Source organism: Phocoena sinus, chromosome 5 (assembly GCF_008692025.1).
Source record: "Phocoena sinus isolate mPhoSin1 chromosome 5, mPhoSin1.pri, whole genome shotgun sequence".
In the NCBI taxonomy this organism is placed as follows: domain Eukaryota; kingdom Metazoa; phylum Chordata; class Mammalia; order Artiodactyla; family Phocoenidae; genus Phocoena; species Phocoena sinus.
The window spans coordinates 112,519,143-112,536,414 of NC_045767.1; the positions used below are offsets into that span (position 1 = coordinate 112,519,143).

At 39.5% G+C, this 17,272-nt stretch overlaps 1 protein-coding gene across 5 annotated transcripts in view; it reads right to left on the bottom strand.

Annotated features, from left to right (window-relative positions):
* ARHGAP10 (Rho GTPase activating protein 10) overlaps positions 1–17,272 on the bottom strand; it is a 331,140-nt gene that overhangs the window by 105,628 nt on the left and 208,240 nt on the right. For all 5 annotated transcript variants that reach the window (XR_004350045.1, XM_032632923.1, XM_032632924.1 and 2 more), the window contains one exon: positions 2,161–2,219. Coding sequence is in view for 4 of the 5 variants with exons in the window: in XM_032632923.1 (XP_032488814.1) it covers positions 2,161–2,219 (59 nt within the window). In the remaining variant the exon portion in view is untranslated. The remainder of the gene's footprint in view (positions 1–2,160; positions 2,220–17,272) is intronic.

Genomic DNA, 17,272 nt, shown 5'->3' on the forward strand with positions numbered 1-17,272 from the left:
TTCCATGCTGGTGTGAGAGGCAGTAACAGAGATGGGTGATGCTTGCTCATTCTAGAAGTCAGCTCAGCTAAGACACTGCAGCAAAACAAGGGAATCTCTGCCATCGTTAGTGGAAAATGATAGCTTAACTGCAATTCCAAGTTTCCAACATTATTCAAGAGGAGACTAATCCTGGCCACCTGATTTCTGTGACCGTTTTAGTCAACACTGGGAAGGACACATGCAAAGATCAGAGGACCTGTTTCTATACTCTTTCCTGAGAGTGCTCACAAGAGAGCTGAATAAAAAATGAAAGTCTGCACTGGAAATGTTGGCCATGAGAATACACCCATTTAATATACGTACTTTTCCCCATTAAATAAGGTAACTATGGGTCCCATGCCAACCGTAACTCCACCTGGGTGCAAATACCTGCCAATAATTACAGTAGCTACAGTGTTTCTCTGGAACAGGCTTGTTATTCAAATCATTGTGAAGACTCTATGTCAGATCCCAACATAGGAAGCAGAACACAAGGTACCCTTCATACTGGCACAATGTCTGCTCCCACAGTGTTGAAAGATAGCCTCAACAACTCTTGAAACTCACCTCCTACCACCACGGACTTAGTAAACACTTGTAAGTTCCTACCTCTTCATCTGGTAAAATACATCGATGTTAGAACTTCAAACACACTGGATTCGGTTACAAGGCGTGATAATGATAGTAACCTGTGGTAACTGAAAACTTTATTCCATAATCCCTTTATCTTTCTCCAATTCTCAAAGGATTCTAGATTAAAATTGGCACTCTTCTGCTTTTTCCAGTCTCTGAGGCAAACATGAAACAACTGTCCTCCAATGAGAGTTTAATTCCTCTTCCCCTGGTTTGCCAAAAATGCCACGGGGAAGAATCAAAACAACTAAGCATTTGCTTGAGTTTTTGCCAAGAAATCTTTCCCCCACTTCCTTGATCATACAAACTCCCTTTAAAAAGAAAAAAGAAATCCTCTTCCATGTGAAAACAAAAGTGAACAGAACCATATTTTTGCCTTTTCCAAATGCCTGTTTTATATGTAGAGTCTAACTGGGCCTAACTATTCCTTCTTCCTGCAACCTCCTAGGAAACTTCGTGCTGGCTGGAGCAGGGACCTCACAAGAAGATACATTTAAAGCAATGTTCAGGCAGGAGTAACATAGGACCCAAGGGATTGCTCTGAAGTTTTCAACAGATTAAACGATGGAATACGTCCAAGGGAAGAAAATAAAAGGAAATGGAGATACAGTTACAACTACTGTCAGTGCACCTGTGAAAACCAATACTGCAGGTTTTAGCCAGTGGAACTGGGGTTTTGAATTTTAAATAAAGATCTCCAAAATCTGGCAAGTTACTTAACATGTCTCCACCTTCCCTTCCTTAACTATTAAATACCTAACACCAGAATATTTTGGAAGACTGGGATGATTTAACACCAAGTGTCGAATAGAAAAAGTGAGTGTGTACAACAGAGACTGTAAGAGAGTATATCAGAGAGAGAAAACAAGAAAGCTTGAAATGAGCATGACTCACAAAAAATTTAATCACAAATTAAAATGCTACCAACTATAAGCCCTTTTCATTTAACATTTTATCACATAGAGTTCACTCTCTACCAAATATTGTGTGGGCTTCCGGTATGAGCTCACAGTATTCCTTCTGCCGGCAATTTCCATCTCAATATCCTTCTACGTGAAGTCATTTCCAACATGCGAATCTCTCCGAATCTGCTAATCTCCCCAACCTTCTGTAGGTTAAATACTCCTGTGCTCCCATCGTACTATGCTCATGTCATTATTATATACATTATGGTCCAGGGAGAGGTGTGTGTGCCCCAATACTTGCTAAAGAATTGGCTCCTGGGGGCAGAAATCCTTTCATGGCTCTATATATTCATTATATACCAGTGACTAGTGCACAGTAGGATATAAATACATGTCTGTGAGTGAATGAATGAATGAATGAAGAAATATATGAATTGTCCCTTTTTTCATCTTCTAAAAGGGGGGGCAAACACCTCCTCAAGTGATTTCCATTTTTAACACAGATTACAATAACATAAAGATAAATTTTTCATGTGGAAATTTCAGTTTGTACACACTGTCAATCACAAAACTGTTTCTATCACCTAGATGTAATACGTACTGGCTGGAACAATGAAGTCTCCGTGTAATTCATAGGTCATCAGCGGCTCTGGAAGACTCCTGTATTAAAAGGACAGCTTAGAATTACCAAACAAATACAAATAGGTCACCTCTTTTTGCATTCATTTTTTATAAAAAGATATTAAATATGTCATGCATTTCTTAATGTACCAAACTTCCCTAGGAAATACTTTTACATATCAAAGAAGATACATCATTCAAATGGATTCCTTTATTAAGTGTTATCTGCACCACACACTGTCCAAGCTTAAGTAGTCACAAATCTCTATCAGATCTAAGCACAGTATTTCATATTTAATCTTGGAAAGTACCTTTATAAACATGTGATTTCATGTATAAAACTCCCTTCCACATACTAACTTATTTAAAGTCAAATATTCTATACAACCAAATATAAACATATAATTTTGAAAATCACCTCTAGGATATTAACTGGATGCCACAAAAAAAATATGGAAAAGATTAAACAAATTTAAAGAAATCAAGTCCTCTTTTTTTTTTTTTTAAGATTTTTTTGATGTGGACCATTTTTAAAGTCTTTATTGAATTTGTTATAATACTGTTTCTATGTTTTGTTTTGTTTTTGTTTTTTTGTTTTGGCCATGAGACATGTGGGATCTTAGCTCCCCGACCAGGTATCGAACCCACACCCCCTGCACTGGAAGGTGAATTCTTAACCACTGGACCACCAGGTAAGTCCCTCCAGTCCTCTTCTCTTACATCTCTATTATAAAAATATGATATCCAATATTGATGTATGCCTATGAAATGACAGAGAAATGAAATAAAATTGATGACAACTTAAAAAACACCCATATCATTTTAATTTTCTACAAACAGATTACATAAATGGTAGATTTTTATCCTGTGGTCAACAGAATGTTACAGTTCAATCAACATTTATACATATCTTAAATTTTAAAAGACCAGATCTCCAGACTCTATAAACACCTAAAGAACACTAAGACAAGTTATCAATCTGTACAGCCCTTCTGGAGGGCAATCTGGCAAGATAAAAGATAAAAACTTTTAAAAGGTTTAAATCATGTAGCCCAGAAACTCCTCTTCAAACGCTTAAAAAAAAAGACATCAAAGATACACACACAAAATAATTTTAAACATATGCAAAAGCCCCCAAAAAAATGCCAGGGATAAAGAAGGTCATTTCATATTGATAAAGAGGTCAATTCATCAAGAAGACATAATAATCCTAAATGGTTGTTTGTTTTTTTTTAACAATCCTAAATGTTAGTGGGTCTAATAACAGGATCTTCAAAATCCAGGAAGCAAAAATGGATGGAACTGCAAGGAGAAATAGACAAATCCACAAATATGGCCAGAGACTTAAATACCTCTGTGTCTCAATAACTGATAGAACGAGCAGACAAAATCAGTTAGGATAGAGAAGATTTGACCAAAGCTATCAACCAACTTCACCTGACTGGTACGTCCATCACCTAAATGAAACGCCATCCAAAAGCAACAGAAGACACATTCTTTCCCAGTGCATATGAAGCATTTATCAAGATAAAGATATCCTGGACCATGAAACAAATCTCCATAAATTTAAAAGGGTTCAATTTATACAGGGTATTTCTCTGATTACAGTAAAAATTAAATTAGAAATCAGTAACAGAGATATCTAGAAAACCTCAAAGAAAGGAATATCAGGAAGTATTCTGAATTGAAATGAAAATACAACATATCAGAGTTTAAGGGATGTTGGTAAAGCAGTATTTGGTGGTAAATTTATACCACTAAGTACCTATGTTAGAAAAAAGAAAGGTCTTAAACTTCCTACCTTAAACAGCCAAAAAGAAAGTAAATTAAACCCAAAATAAGCAGAAAAACAGAAACAAAGATCAGAGCAGAAATCAATTAAACAGAAAACAAACAAACAGAAACAGAGAAAATAAATAAATCCAAAAACTGGTTCTTCGAAATAATCAATAAAGTTGGTATGTCTAGCCATAATAATTAGGAAATAAAAGAAAACACAAATCACCAATCAGAAATAGAGGTGACTGAAGAATCACTCCAGGTTCTAAAGTATTACAAAGAAAATAAAATATTATGAAAATATTCATGCCCACAAATTCAACAGTTTAGATGAAATGGACAAATGTCTCAAAAGACACAAACTACTAAGTCTCACTCCAAAAGAAACAGGTAACCTGAGAAACAGGTAACCCATATCAATTAGAGAAAATGAATTTGTAGTTAAAAATCCTGCCAATAAGAAAGCTCTAGGCCCAAATGACTCACTGATAAATTCTATCAAACAGTTAAAAAAGAAATAATACCAATTCTATGCAAATCCTTCCAGAAAATAGAAGAGGGAATATTTTCTAACTCATTCTTTGATGTCAGCATTTACCTTAGTACCAAAATTAAATACATTATAAGAAAACTACAGACTGGTATTACTCATGAATGTAGATGCAACTATTCTAAATAAAACGTTAGCAACTGGAATTCAACAAGATAAATAAAAGGATAATACATCATGACCAGGCTGGGTTTATCACAGAAATGTAACTGCCTTAATATTAAATTAAAATCAATGCAACTCACCATACTAGCAAACAACAGACAATTCAGTGGAGAAAGGATAGTTTTTCCCACAAATGGTACTGAAACAACTGGACATCCATATTCAAAAGTGAACTTGGATCCATATTCTATATCTTACACAACGACTAACTTAAAACAGATCATAGATCTAAGTGTAAAACCTAAAACTATAAAACTTCTAGAAGAAAACATAAAATCTTTGTGTCTTTGGATTAGGCAAAAGCACAATCCATAAAGTACAGTCCATAAAAACTAGTAAATTCAACTTCATCAAAATTTTTAAATGCTCTTTGCAAGGCACTTTTAAGGGAATGAAAATACAAGGCAGGAAGCCAGGAAGAAAACATCTGCAAAGCACATTATCTAAAGACTTGTATCCGAAATATCAAGATTTGGCAAGGATGTAAAGGAAATGGAACTCTTGTACATCGTAAGTGGAAATGTAATGAAAAACAACCACTTTGGAAAAAAGTTTGTCCGTTTCCCCAAAAGTTAAACATACACCTATCGTACAATCCAGGCGTTATACTCTTAGGATTTACCCAAGAGGAATGAAAGCCTACGTTCACTCAAAGATTTGCACGCAAAGGTTTTTAGTAGCTTTATTTATAATATCCAAAAGCTATAAACAACCCAAATATTTATTAACAGGTAAATGGATAAAACAGAAATTTGTGGTGTATCCATAAAATGGAACACTAGTTAGCATTGAGAAGGAATGAACTATTGGTCCTTGCTACAACACAGGTGAATCTGTAATTATGCTGAGTGAAAGAACCCAGATTTTAAAAAGTACATGCTATGTTATTCCATTTATATGAAATTATAGGAAGTGCAAATTAATGTATAATGACAGAAAGCAGACCAGTGGTTTGCCCAGGGATGAGGGAATGAGAAGAGAAAAGTGAGAGACAGGGAGTTCAAAGGGGCTTGAGGAAACTCTGGGGGTGATGGGAGGGTTCAGCCACTTGATTTTGGTGATGGCTTCACAGATGTACACACACATCAAACTTATCAAAATGTATACTATAAATATATGCAGTTTATCGTACGTCAGTTACACGTCAATAAAACTTCAACAAAATGGAAAAACAAATTTACAGATTATGTTCCCTACATACAACTTTTTATTGAATAAATTTCACTTGGAACATTGGATAAGTTTAAGGTGTACAGCCTATTATTTTGATACATTTATATATTGTGATATCACCGATGTGTCAATATTTATCACATTACATAATTATAGTGTACTATTATTGTCTACATTCATTATACTGCACCTTAGATCTCTAGGGTCTATTTACTACTCATTACAAGTTTGTACCCTTATACACCATCAATCTTATCCCTCCACCATCCACTAGTAGCCACCATTTTATCTTACATACAGCGTTTGATGCTGCAGGACACACACGGACACACACGTGTGCGCATGCACATGAAATGACAGCTGTAGAGGCCGACACTAAAACTTAAAAGCACTAGTGAAGAAAAAACTGTTCTTTTATTTCCTCTCTCCCTCCCCTTCATCCCCTACACTCTCACTTAGAAAAGAAAAATAAAATGAATTACACCACAGACTAAATAAAGAAAAAGAAGAGGCAATCAGAAGGAAACCTTTGGTTTTGTTTCACAACTCGAACAAGCAGGAAGTAGCAATGAAGGAAAATGCTAATCTGTCAGAGAATGAAAGTTAAAGGGCTTCGAAAAGCAAGCGGGGGGAAATGAGAACACTCAGAAACCCCATAGAGAGCATTTCTTTTCCAATAAAAATGAATTTGTGTCTAAGTATCTTCTACATGCTGCTTATATCACTGCTGTATGTCTAGCCAGGCAATGCAGCATAAAAAAATAAGTATTAAGTATTGTTAATGTTGGGGAAGCAGTAATAAAAATGACAAGTTCCCCATACAAGATTCATTATATTGAGTCATCATACCTGTCGGCTTCTCACCCAACATGAGCTACCTCTCAACAGGCTCTGTCTAGGGGTATAAAGCATAATATTTACTAGGGTGGCATTTTCTTCCCCAAAAGTCCCATTCTCATTTCCAGGCTTAGAAGTTTCTTCCAGGTAAAATCATTTTACTACAAACCTCACAAAATAGCTCATCTCTCCCCTGACAATGGGGAAATGCTGAAATGAACACATGACCGGAAATCAAAATTATGGTCGGAACAGATGGGAAATCAACCAGAGGGCTGGAACCCAACCCTCGTTTTAGTTAAAAACAAAACAAACAAAAAAAAAAAACTTCGCCTCAAGTCAGAAGAAGAAAACGGGAGATGCCATACATGTGTCTATTGCACATCTTTTTCTATCTCCCAGACCCTGGAGGCTTTGCTCATTTTACTTTAGTGTTTGTTGGGGGACGGAGAGGGGGGTGGGGATGTTTGGCTATTTCCCTTCTTCTATTTTCAACCTCCGATCCAACATTTGCAGCGAAAAGAATTCAAGGGCAACAGCTTCTTTGGTGAGAAAAGCTATATTCAGCTTCGTGTCATTGTGCCATAAGTGACCCAGGCAGGCTGGCTCCAGAGCCCATGCTCCAAGCCATCACACTGTATTACCTCTTGTGCTAAAAGAAACACCCTTGCTTGACCGTAACCAGGTAGCCAAAATGAAGGTAAATAAAAACCTCAGTTTTCTCCTCTTTGGTGCATCACCAGAAAACTTATTAATTAAATCCTAATTACTGCATTTCAGTTGCTAAAAATAACATAGAGGAAGGGAACAGCAACCTAACTTTCAAATCTCCCAAGGCATCTGCCATTTTATGATAATCACTTTATCACCTTCAGGCAGCCTGTGTATATTGTTAGGAGTGAAGTTATACAATAATAGCATCTCCTAATGTTCTTCTGTCGGCAATGCTTGCTTAAAAGTGAAATTCAATAGGATGAAGCAATGTAAAGAGAAAAAAACAGAAAAAGTAACACAAGACCAGAGACAAGAAGGAACTAACTTCAGAGAGTATCAAGAACCAGAAAGAGGGCTTCCCTGGTGGCGCAGTGGTTGAGAGTCCACCTGCCGATGCAGGGGACACGGGTTCGTGCCCCGGTCCGGGAAGGTCCCACATGCCGCGGAGCGGCTGGGCCCGTGAGCCATGGCGGCTGAGCCTGCGCGTCCGGAGCCTGTGCTCCGCAACGGGAGAGGCCTCAACAGTGAGAGGCCCGCGTACCGCAAGAAAAAAAAAAAAAAGAACCAGAAAGAAACTGTATGTATTGCAGAAAAAGATCCTCTAGTTTATTAAACTAATTCCCCCAACAAGGGAAGAAAGAATCATGTGAAGCAGGAAAAAACACACATGCAATTTACTACAAAAGAAGTGGATTTTTGCCCTTAGCTTCCAACCAATAACCAAATCATTTTGAACTGTACTAGGCATAAGCTTACCAAACAGTAAACTGGGTTTAAAGCTACCTCCTGGCAAAGCACCATCCTCTGCTGGTCAGATTAATATAGGAAATTTATTTTACTTTTATATCCTTCACCCATTCTGTCCTTCATCCGTCTAATACAGGCTTTCTCAACCTCAGCACTACTGACATTTTGGACATCTGGGGACGGGGAGGGCCGTCTCGCGCACTGCAGATGTTCAGCAGTCCATCCCTGGTCTCCATGCATTAGATGCCAGCAGCATCCCTCTTCAGGAATCCTGCCAACCAAAAATGTCTCCAAATACTGCCAAAGAGCCCTGGAGTAGGGCTGGAGAGTACCAAAATCACCCCCAGTTTAGAACCTCTGCTCTCATATTTGAGTGACAGAGTTAGCTCTAGATGCTGAGATACTGCAATGACCAAAACCACATAAGATGTCAATATCATCAGGAAGTGTACACTCCAATCCCAGGGTTGGGGCTAATGAGATATTACCATAATCCTCATCTAAACCAGTTAGTCACTACCAGTAGCAAACTAAACATAAGCACATAGATTTAGTCTTCATTTTACCCACTTCTAGAACAGGGATAATAATAAGGTCGTCCCTCAGCATAAGCAGGGGATTGGTTCCAGGACCCACTTTCGACATCAAAATCTGCAGCTCAAGTTCTACAGTCTGGCCTCAGTTTCCACAGATTCAACCAACTGTGGACCGTAAACATCCTATACCATCCGCGGTTGGTTGAATCCGTGAATGTGGGACCAACCTGAGGATACAGAGGACTGACTGTACTTAAAAGGTTAAGAAAAAAAGTCTCAAACAGTGGCTAAAAACATCTTCTTTGGCAGCTGAGGAAGATGGCGGAAGAGTAAGACGCAGAGATCACTTTCCTCCCCACAGATACATCAGAAATACATCCACACGTGGAACGACTCCTACAGAACACCTACTGAAGGCTGGCAGACCTCAGACCTCCCAAAAGGCAAGAAACTCCCCACGTACCTGGGTTGGGCAAAAGAAAAAACAGAGACAAAAGAATAGGGATGGGACCTGCACCAGCGGGAGGGAGCCGTGAAGGAGGAAAGGTTTCCACACACTAGGAAGCCCCTTCACGGGTGGAGACTGCGGGTGGCGGAGTGGGGAAGCTTCGGAGCCACGGAGGAGAGCACAGCAACAGGGGTGCGGAGGGCAAAGCGGGGAGATTCCCGCACAGAAGATCGGTGCCGACCGGCACTCACCAGCCCGAGAGGCTTGTCTGCTCATCCACCGGGGCAGGCGGGGCTGGGAGCTGAGGCTCGGGCTTCGGGTCAGAGCACAGGGAGAGGACAGGCGGCGTGAACACAGCCTGCGGGGGTTAGTGCACCACGGCTAGTCGGGAGGGAGTATGGGGAAAAGGCTGGACCTACTGAAGAGGCAAGAGACTTTTTCTTGCCTCTTTGTTTCCTGGTGCGCGCCGCTTAAAGGAGCTCCAGAGACGGGCACGAGCCGCGGCTAAAAGCGCGGACCCCAGAGACGGGCATGAGACACTAAGGCTGCTGCTGCCGCCACCAAGTAGCCTGTGTGCGAGCACACGTCACTCTCCACACCTCCCCTCCCAGGAGCCTGTGCAGCCCGCCCCTGCCAGGGTCCCATGATCCAGGGACAATTTCCCCGGGAGAACGTGCGGCGTGCCTCAGGCTGGTGCAACGTCACGCCGTCCTCTGCCGCCGCAGGCTCGCCCCGCATCCGTACCCCTCCCTCCCCCCGACCTGAGTGAGCCAGAGCCCCCGAATCAGCGGCTCCTTTAACCCCGTCCTGTCTGGGCGTGAAGAGACGCCCTCAGGCGACCTACACGCAAAGGCGGGGCCAAATCCAAAGCTGAACCTCGGGAGCTGTGCGAGCGAAGAAGAGAAAGGGAAATCTCTCCCAGTAGCCTCAGGAGCAGCGGATTAAAGCTCCACAATCAACCTGATGTACCTGCATCTCTGGAATACCTGAATAGACAACGAATCATCCCAAATTGAGGAGGTGAACTTTGGGAGACATGACATTTTTCCCTTTTTCTCTTTTTGTCAGTGTGTATGTGTATGTTCTGTGTGTTATTTTGTCTGTATAGCTTTGCTTTCACCATTTTTCCTAGGGTTCTGTCCATCCGTTTTTTTTTTTTTTACTTTAAAAAAAGTTTTAATAACTATTTTTATTTTAATAACTTTATTTTATTTTATCTTACTTTATTTTATTTTATTTTATCGTCTTTCTTTCTTTCTACTTTTTCTCCCTTTTATTCTGAGCCGTGTGGATGAAAGGCTCTTGGTGCTCCAGCCAGGAGTCAGGGCTGTGCCTCTGAGGTGGGAGAGCAGAATTCAGGACACTGGCCCACAAGAGACCTCCCAGCTCCACGTAATATCAACTGGCGAAAATCTCCCAGAGATCTCCATCTCAACACCAACACCCAGCTTCACTCAACGACCAGCAAGCTACAGTGCTGGACACCCTATGCCAAACAACTAGCAAGACAGGAACGCAACCCCACCCATTAGCAGAGAGGCTTCCTAAAATCATAAGGCCACAGACACCCCAAACATACCACCACACGTGAACCTGCCCACCAGAAAGACAAGATCCAGCCTCATCCACCAGAACACAGGCACTAGTCGCCACCACAAGGAAGCCTACACAACACACTGAACCAACCTTAGCCACTGGGGACAGGCACCAAAAACAACGGGAACTACAAACCTGCAGCCTGCAAAAAGGAGACCCCAAACACAGTAAGATAAGCAAAATGAGAAGAAAGAAAAACACACAGCAGATGAAGGAGCAAGGTAAAAACCCACCAGACCAAACAAATGAAGAGGAAATAGGGAGTCTACCTGAAAAAGAAATCAGAATAATGATAGTAAACATGATCCCAAATCTTGGAAATAGAATAGAGAAAATGCAAGAAACATTTAACAAGGACCTAGAAGAACTAAAGATGAAACAACCAACGATGAACAACACAATAAGTGAAATTAAAAATACTCTAGATGGGATCAATAGCAGAATAACTGAGGCAGGAAGAACAGATAAGTGACCTGAAAGATAAAATAGTGGAAATAACTACTGCAGAGCAGAATAAAGAAAAAAAGAGTGAAAATAACTGACAACAGTCTCAGAGACCTCTTGGACAACATTAAACCCACCAACATTTGAATTATAGGGGCCCCATAAGAAGAAGAGAAAAAGAAAGGGACTGAGAAAATACTTGAAGAGATTATAGTCGAAAACTTCCCTAATATGGGAAAGGAAATAGTTAATCAAGTCCAGGAAGCACAGAGAGTCCTATACAGGATAAATCCAAGGAGAAACATGCCAAGACACATATTAATCAAACTATCAAAAATTAAATACAAAGAAAACATTATGAAAAGCAGCAAGGAAAAAAAACAAATAACACATAAGGGAATCCCCATAAGGTTAACAGCTGATCTTTCAGCAGAAACTCTGCAAGCCAAAAGGGAGTGGCAGGACGTATTTAAAGTGATGAAGGAGAAAAAGCTACAACCAAGATTACTCTACCCAGCAAGGATCTCATTCACATTTGATGGAGAAATTAAAACCTTTACAGACAAGCAAAAGCTGAGAGAGTTCAGCACCACCAAACGAGCTTTAAAACAAATGCCAAAGGAACTTCTCTAGGATGAGACACAAAAGAAGGAAAAGACCTACAATAACAAACACAAAACAATTACGAAAGTGGGAATAGGAACATACATATTGATAATTACCTTAAATGTAAATGGATTAAATGCTCCCACCAAAAGACAAAGACTGGCTGAATGGATACAAAAACAAAACCCATATTTATGCTGTCTACAAGAGACCCACTTCAGACATAGGGACACATACAGACTGAAAGTGAGGGGATGGAAAAAGATATTCCATGCAAATGGAAATCAAAAGAAAGCTGGAGTACCAATTTTCATATCAGACAAAATAGACTTTAAAATAAAGACTATTATAAGAGACAAAGAAGGACACTACATAATGATCAAGGGATCGATCCAAGAAGAAGATACAACAATTGTAAATATATATGCACCCAACATAGGATCACCTCAATACATAAGGCAAATACTAACAGCCATAAAAGGGGAAATTGACAGTAACACAATCATAGTAGGGGACTTTAACACCCCACTTTCACCAATTGACAGATCATCCAAAATGAAAATAAATAAGGAAACACAAGCTTTAAATGATACATTAAACAAGATGGACTTAATTGATATTTACAGGACATTCCATCCAAAAACAACAGAATACACATTTTTCTCAAGTGCTCATGGAACATTCTCCACAATAGATCATATCTTGGGTCACAAATCAAGCCTTGGTAAACTTAAGAAAATTGAAATCGTATCAAGTATCTTTTCCGACCACAACGCTATGAGACTAGATATCAATTACAGGAAAAGGTCTGTAAAAAATACAAACACATGGAGACTAAACAATACACTACTTAATAACGAAGTGATCACTGAAGAAATCAAGGAGGAAACCAGAAAATACCTAGAAACAAATGACAATGGAGACACGACGACCCAAAACCTATGGGATTCAGCAAAAGCACTTCTAAGAGAGAAGTTTATAGCAATACAATCCTACCTTAAGAAACAGGAAACATTTCAAATAAACAAGCTAACTTGCACCTAAAGCAATTAGAAAAAGAAGAAGAAAAAAACCCCAAGTTCAACAGAAGGAAAGAAATCATAAAGATCAGATCAGAAATAAATGAAAAAGAAATGAAGGAAATGATAGCGAAGATCAATAAAACTAAAAGCTGGTTCTTTGAGAAGATAAACAAAATTGATAAACCATTAGCCAGAGTCATCAAGAGAAAAAGGGAGAAGACTCAAATTAATAGAATTAGAAATGAAAAAGAAGTAACAACTGACACTGAAGAAATAAAAAGGATCATGAGAGATTACTACAAGCAACTCTATGCCAATAAAATGGACAACCTGGAAGAAATGGACAAATTCCTAGATAAATACGACCTTCCGAGACTGAACCAGGAATAAATAGAAAATATGAACAGACCAATCACAAGCACTGAAATTGAAACTGTGATTAAATATCTTCCAAAAAACAAAAGCCCAAGACCAGATGGCTTCACAGGCGAATTCTATCAAAGATTCAGATAAGAGCTAACACCTATCCTTCTCAAACTCTTCCAAAATATAGCAGAGGGAGGAACACTCCCAAACTCAGTCTACGAAGCCACCATCACCCTGATACCAAAAGCAGACAAAGATGTCACAAAGAAAGAAAACTACAGGCCAATATCACTGATGAACACAGATGCAAAAATCCTCAACAAAATACTAGCAAACAGAATCCAACAGCACATGAAAAGGATCATACACCATGATCAAGTGGGGTTTATCCTAGGAATGCAAGAATTCTTCAATATACACAAATCACTCAACGTGATACACCATATTAACAAACTGAAGGAAAAAAACCGTATGATAATCTCAGTAGATGCAGAGAAAGCTTTCGACAAAATTCAACACCCTTTTATGATAAAAACCCTGCAGAAAGTAGGCAGAGAGGGAACTTTCCTCAACATAATAAAGGCCATATATGACAAACCCACAGCCAGCACTCTCCTCAATGGTGAAAAACTGAAACCATTTCCACTAAGATCAGGAACAAGACAAGGTTGCCCACTCTCACCACTCTTATTCAACATAGGTTTGGAAGTTTTAGCCACAGCAGTCAGAGAAGAAAAAGAAATAAAAGGAATCCAAATCGGAAAAGAAGAAGTAAAGGTGTCACTGTTTGCAGATGACATGCTACTATACATAGAGAATCCTAAAGATGCTACCAGAAAACTACTAGAGCTAATCAATGAATTTGGTAAAGTAGCAGGATACAAAATTAATGCACAGAAATCTCTGGCATTCTTATACACTAATGATGAAAAATCTGCAAGTGAAATTAAGAAAACACTTCCATTTACCACTGCAACAAAAAGAATACAATATCTAGGAATAAACCTACCTATCTAGGAATAAACCTACTTAAGGAGACAAAAGACCTGTATGCAGAAAATTATAAGACACTGATGAAAAAAATTAAAGATGATACAAATAGATGGAGAGATATACCATGTTCTTGGATTGGAAGAATCAACATTGTGAAAATGACTCTATTACTCAAAGCAATCTACGGATTCAATGCAATCCCTATCAAACTACCAATGGCATTTTTTCACAGAACTGGAACAAAAACGTTCACAATTTGTATGGAAACACAAAAGACCCCGAAGAGCCAAAGCAATCTTTTTTTTTTTTTTTTTTTTTTTTAAATTAATTCATTTATTTATTTATTTTTTTTGGCTGTGTAGGGTCTTCGTTTCTGTGCGAGGGCTTTCTCTAGTTGCGGCGAGCGGGGGCCACTCTTCATCGCCGTGCACGGGCCTCTCACTGTCGTGGCCTCTCTTGTTGCGGAGCACAGGCTCCAGACACACAGGCTCAGTAGTTGTGGCTCACGGGCCCAGTCGCTCCGTGGCATGTGGGATCTTCCCAGACCAGGGCTCGAACCCGCGTCCCCTGCATTGGCAGGCAGATTCTCAACCACTGCGCCACCAGGGAAGCCCCAAAGCAATCTTGAGAATGAAAAATGGAGCTGGAGGAAACAAGCTCCCTGACTTCAGACTAAACTACAAAGCTACAGTAATCAAGACAGTATGGTACTAAGAGGGAAGAGATATGGGAACACATGTATAACTGATTCACTTTGTTATAAAGCAGAAACTAACACACCACTGTAAAGCAATTATACCCCAATAAAGATGTTAAAAAAAAAAAAAGACAGTATGGTACTGGCACAAAAACAGAAATACAGATCAGTGGAACAGGATAGAAAGCCCAGAGATAAACCCACGCACATATGGTCACTTTATCTTTGATCAAGGAGGCAGGACTGTACAGTGGAGATAGGACAGCCTCTTCAATAAGTGGTGCTGGGAAAACCAGACAGGTACATGTAAAAGTATGAAATTAGAACACTCCCTAACACCATACACCAAAATAAGCTCAAAATGGATTAAAGACCTAAATGTAAGGCCAGAAACTATCAAACTCTTAGAGGAAAACATAGGCAGAACACTCTATGACATAAATCACAGCAAGATCCTTTTTGACCCACCTCCTAGAGAAATGGAAATAAAAACAAAAATAAACAAATAGGACCTAATGAAACTTAAAAGCTTTTGCACAGCAAAGGAAACCATAAACAAGACCAAAAAACAACCCTAAGAATGGGAGAAAATATTTGCAAATGAAGCAACTGACAAAGGATTAATCTCCAAAATTTACAAGCAGCTCATGCAGCTCAATATCAAAAAAAACAAACAACACAATCCAAAAATGGGCAGAGGACCTAAACAGACCTTTCTCCAAAGAAGATATACAGATTGCCAACAAACACATGAAAGAATGCTCAACATCATTAATCATTAGAGAAATGCAAATCAAAACTACAATGAGATAACATCTCACACTGGTCAGAATGGCCATCAACAAAAAATGTAGAAACAATAAATGCTGGAGAGGGTGTGGAGAAAAGGGAACCCTCTTACACTGCTGGTGGGAATGTGAATTGGTACAGCCACTATGGAGAACAGTATGGAGGTTCCTTAAAAAACTACAAATAGAACTACCATATGACCCAGCAATCCCACTACTGGGCATATACTACAGGGCATATACCCTGAGAAAACCATAATTCAAAAAGAGTCATGTACCAAAATGCTCATTGCAGCTCTATTTACAATAGCCAGGAGATGGAAGCAACCTAAGTGTCCATCATCGGAAGAATGTATAAAGAAGATGTGGCACATATATAAAATGGAATATTACTCAGTCATAAAAAGAAACGAAATTGAGTTATTTGTAGTGAGGTGGATGGACCTAGAGTCTGTCATACAGAGCAAAGTAAGTCAGAAAGAGAAAGACTAATACCGTATGCTGACACATGTAAATGGAATCCAGGGGAAAAAAAAAAATGTTATGAAGAACCTAGGGGTAAGACGGGAATAAAGACACAGACCTACCAAAGCATGGACTTGAGGATATGGGGAGGGGGAAGGGTAAGCTGTGACAAAGTGAGAGAGTGGCATGGACATATACACACTACCAAACATAAAACAGAGAGCTAGTGGGAAGCAGCCGCAAAACACAGGGAGATCAGCTCGGTGCTTTGTGACCACCTAGAGGGGTGGGATAGGGAGGATGAGAGGGAGGGAGACGCAAGAGGGAAGAGATATGGGAACATATGTATATGTATAACTGATTCTCTTTGTTATAAAGCAGAAACTAACACACCATTGTAAAGCAATTATACTACAATAAAGATGTAAAAAAATTAAAAATGAAAAAAATAAATCTTCTTTAAATAAAATACTTGAAAATAGGTAACACACACCTGAACCCACTGATAAATGGTAATTTCATTAAAAAGTGGGCCAACTGGACGACACGGCCTCCTGATGTAATAACACAACAGGAAGAATACAGCACTGCTATGATGTATTCTTGCAATAAATAAACAAAAGCCGAATGTGAATCTAACGAAGCCTATAGATTTAACTATTAGCTTATAGGAAACATGACAGATAACAGAGAAAGCTGAGGATACCACCAGCCATATCTAAAATGTGGAAAATGCTATTTTAAAAAATGACTCAGGGTCTTCCCTGGTGGCGCAGTGGTTGAGAGTCCGCCTGCCGATGCAGGGGACACGGGTTTGTGCCCCGGTCCGGGAAGATCCCACATGCCGCAGAGCGTCTGGGCCCGTGAGCCATGGCCGCTGAGCCTGCGCGTCCGGAGCCTGTGCTCCGCAACGGGAGAGGCCACAACAGTGAAAGGCCCGAGTACCGCAAAAAAAAAAAAAAGAGTAAAAATGACTCAGGTTCATCAACAACTTAAATGCTGGGGGGGGGGCGGGATAGAGGGAGGGGACTGCACAAATGAAAAACGACTTAAAACATACCAACCAAATGAAATGTGCTGACACTACTGAAATCCTGAAGGAATTAAAACAAACATTAAAATACGTTTTTGAAAAAAAAATCTGTAAAAATGGAACACAGATTGAG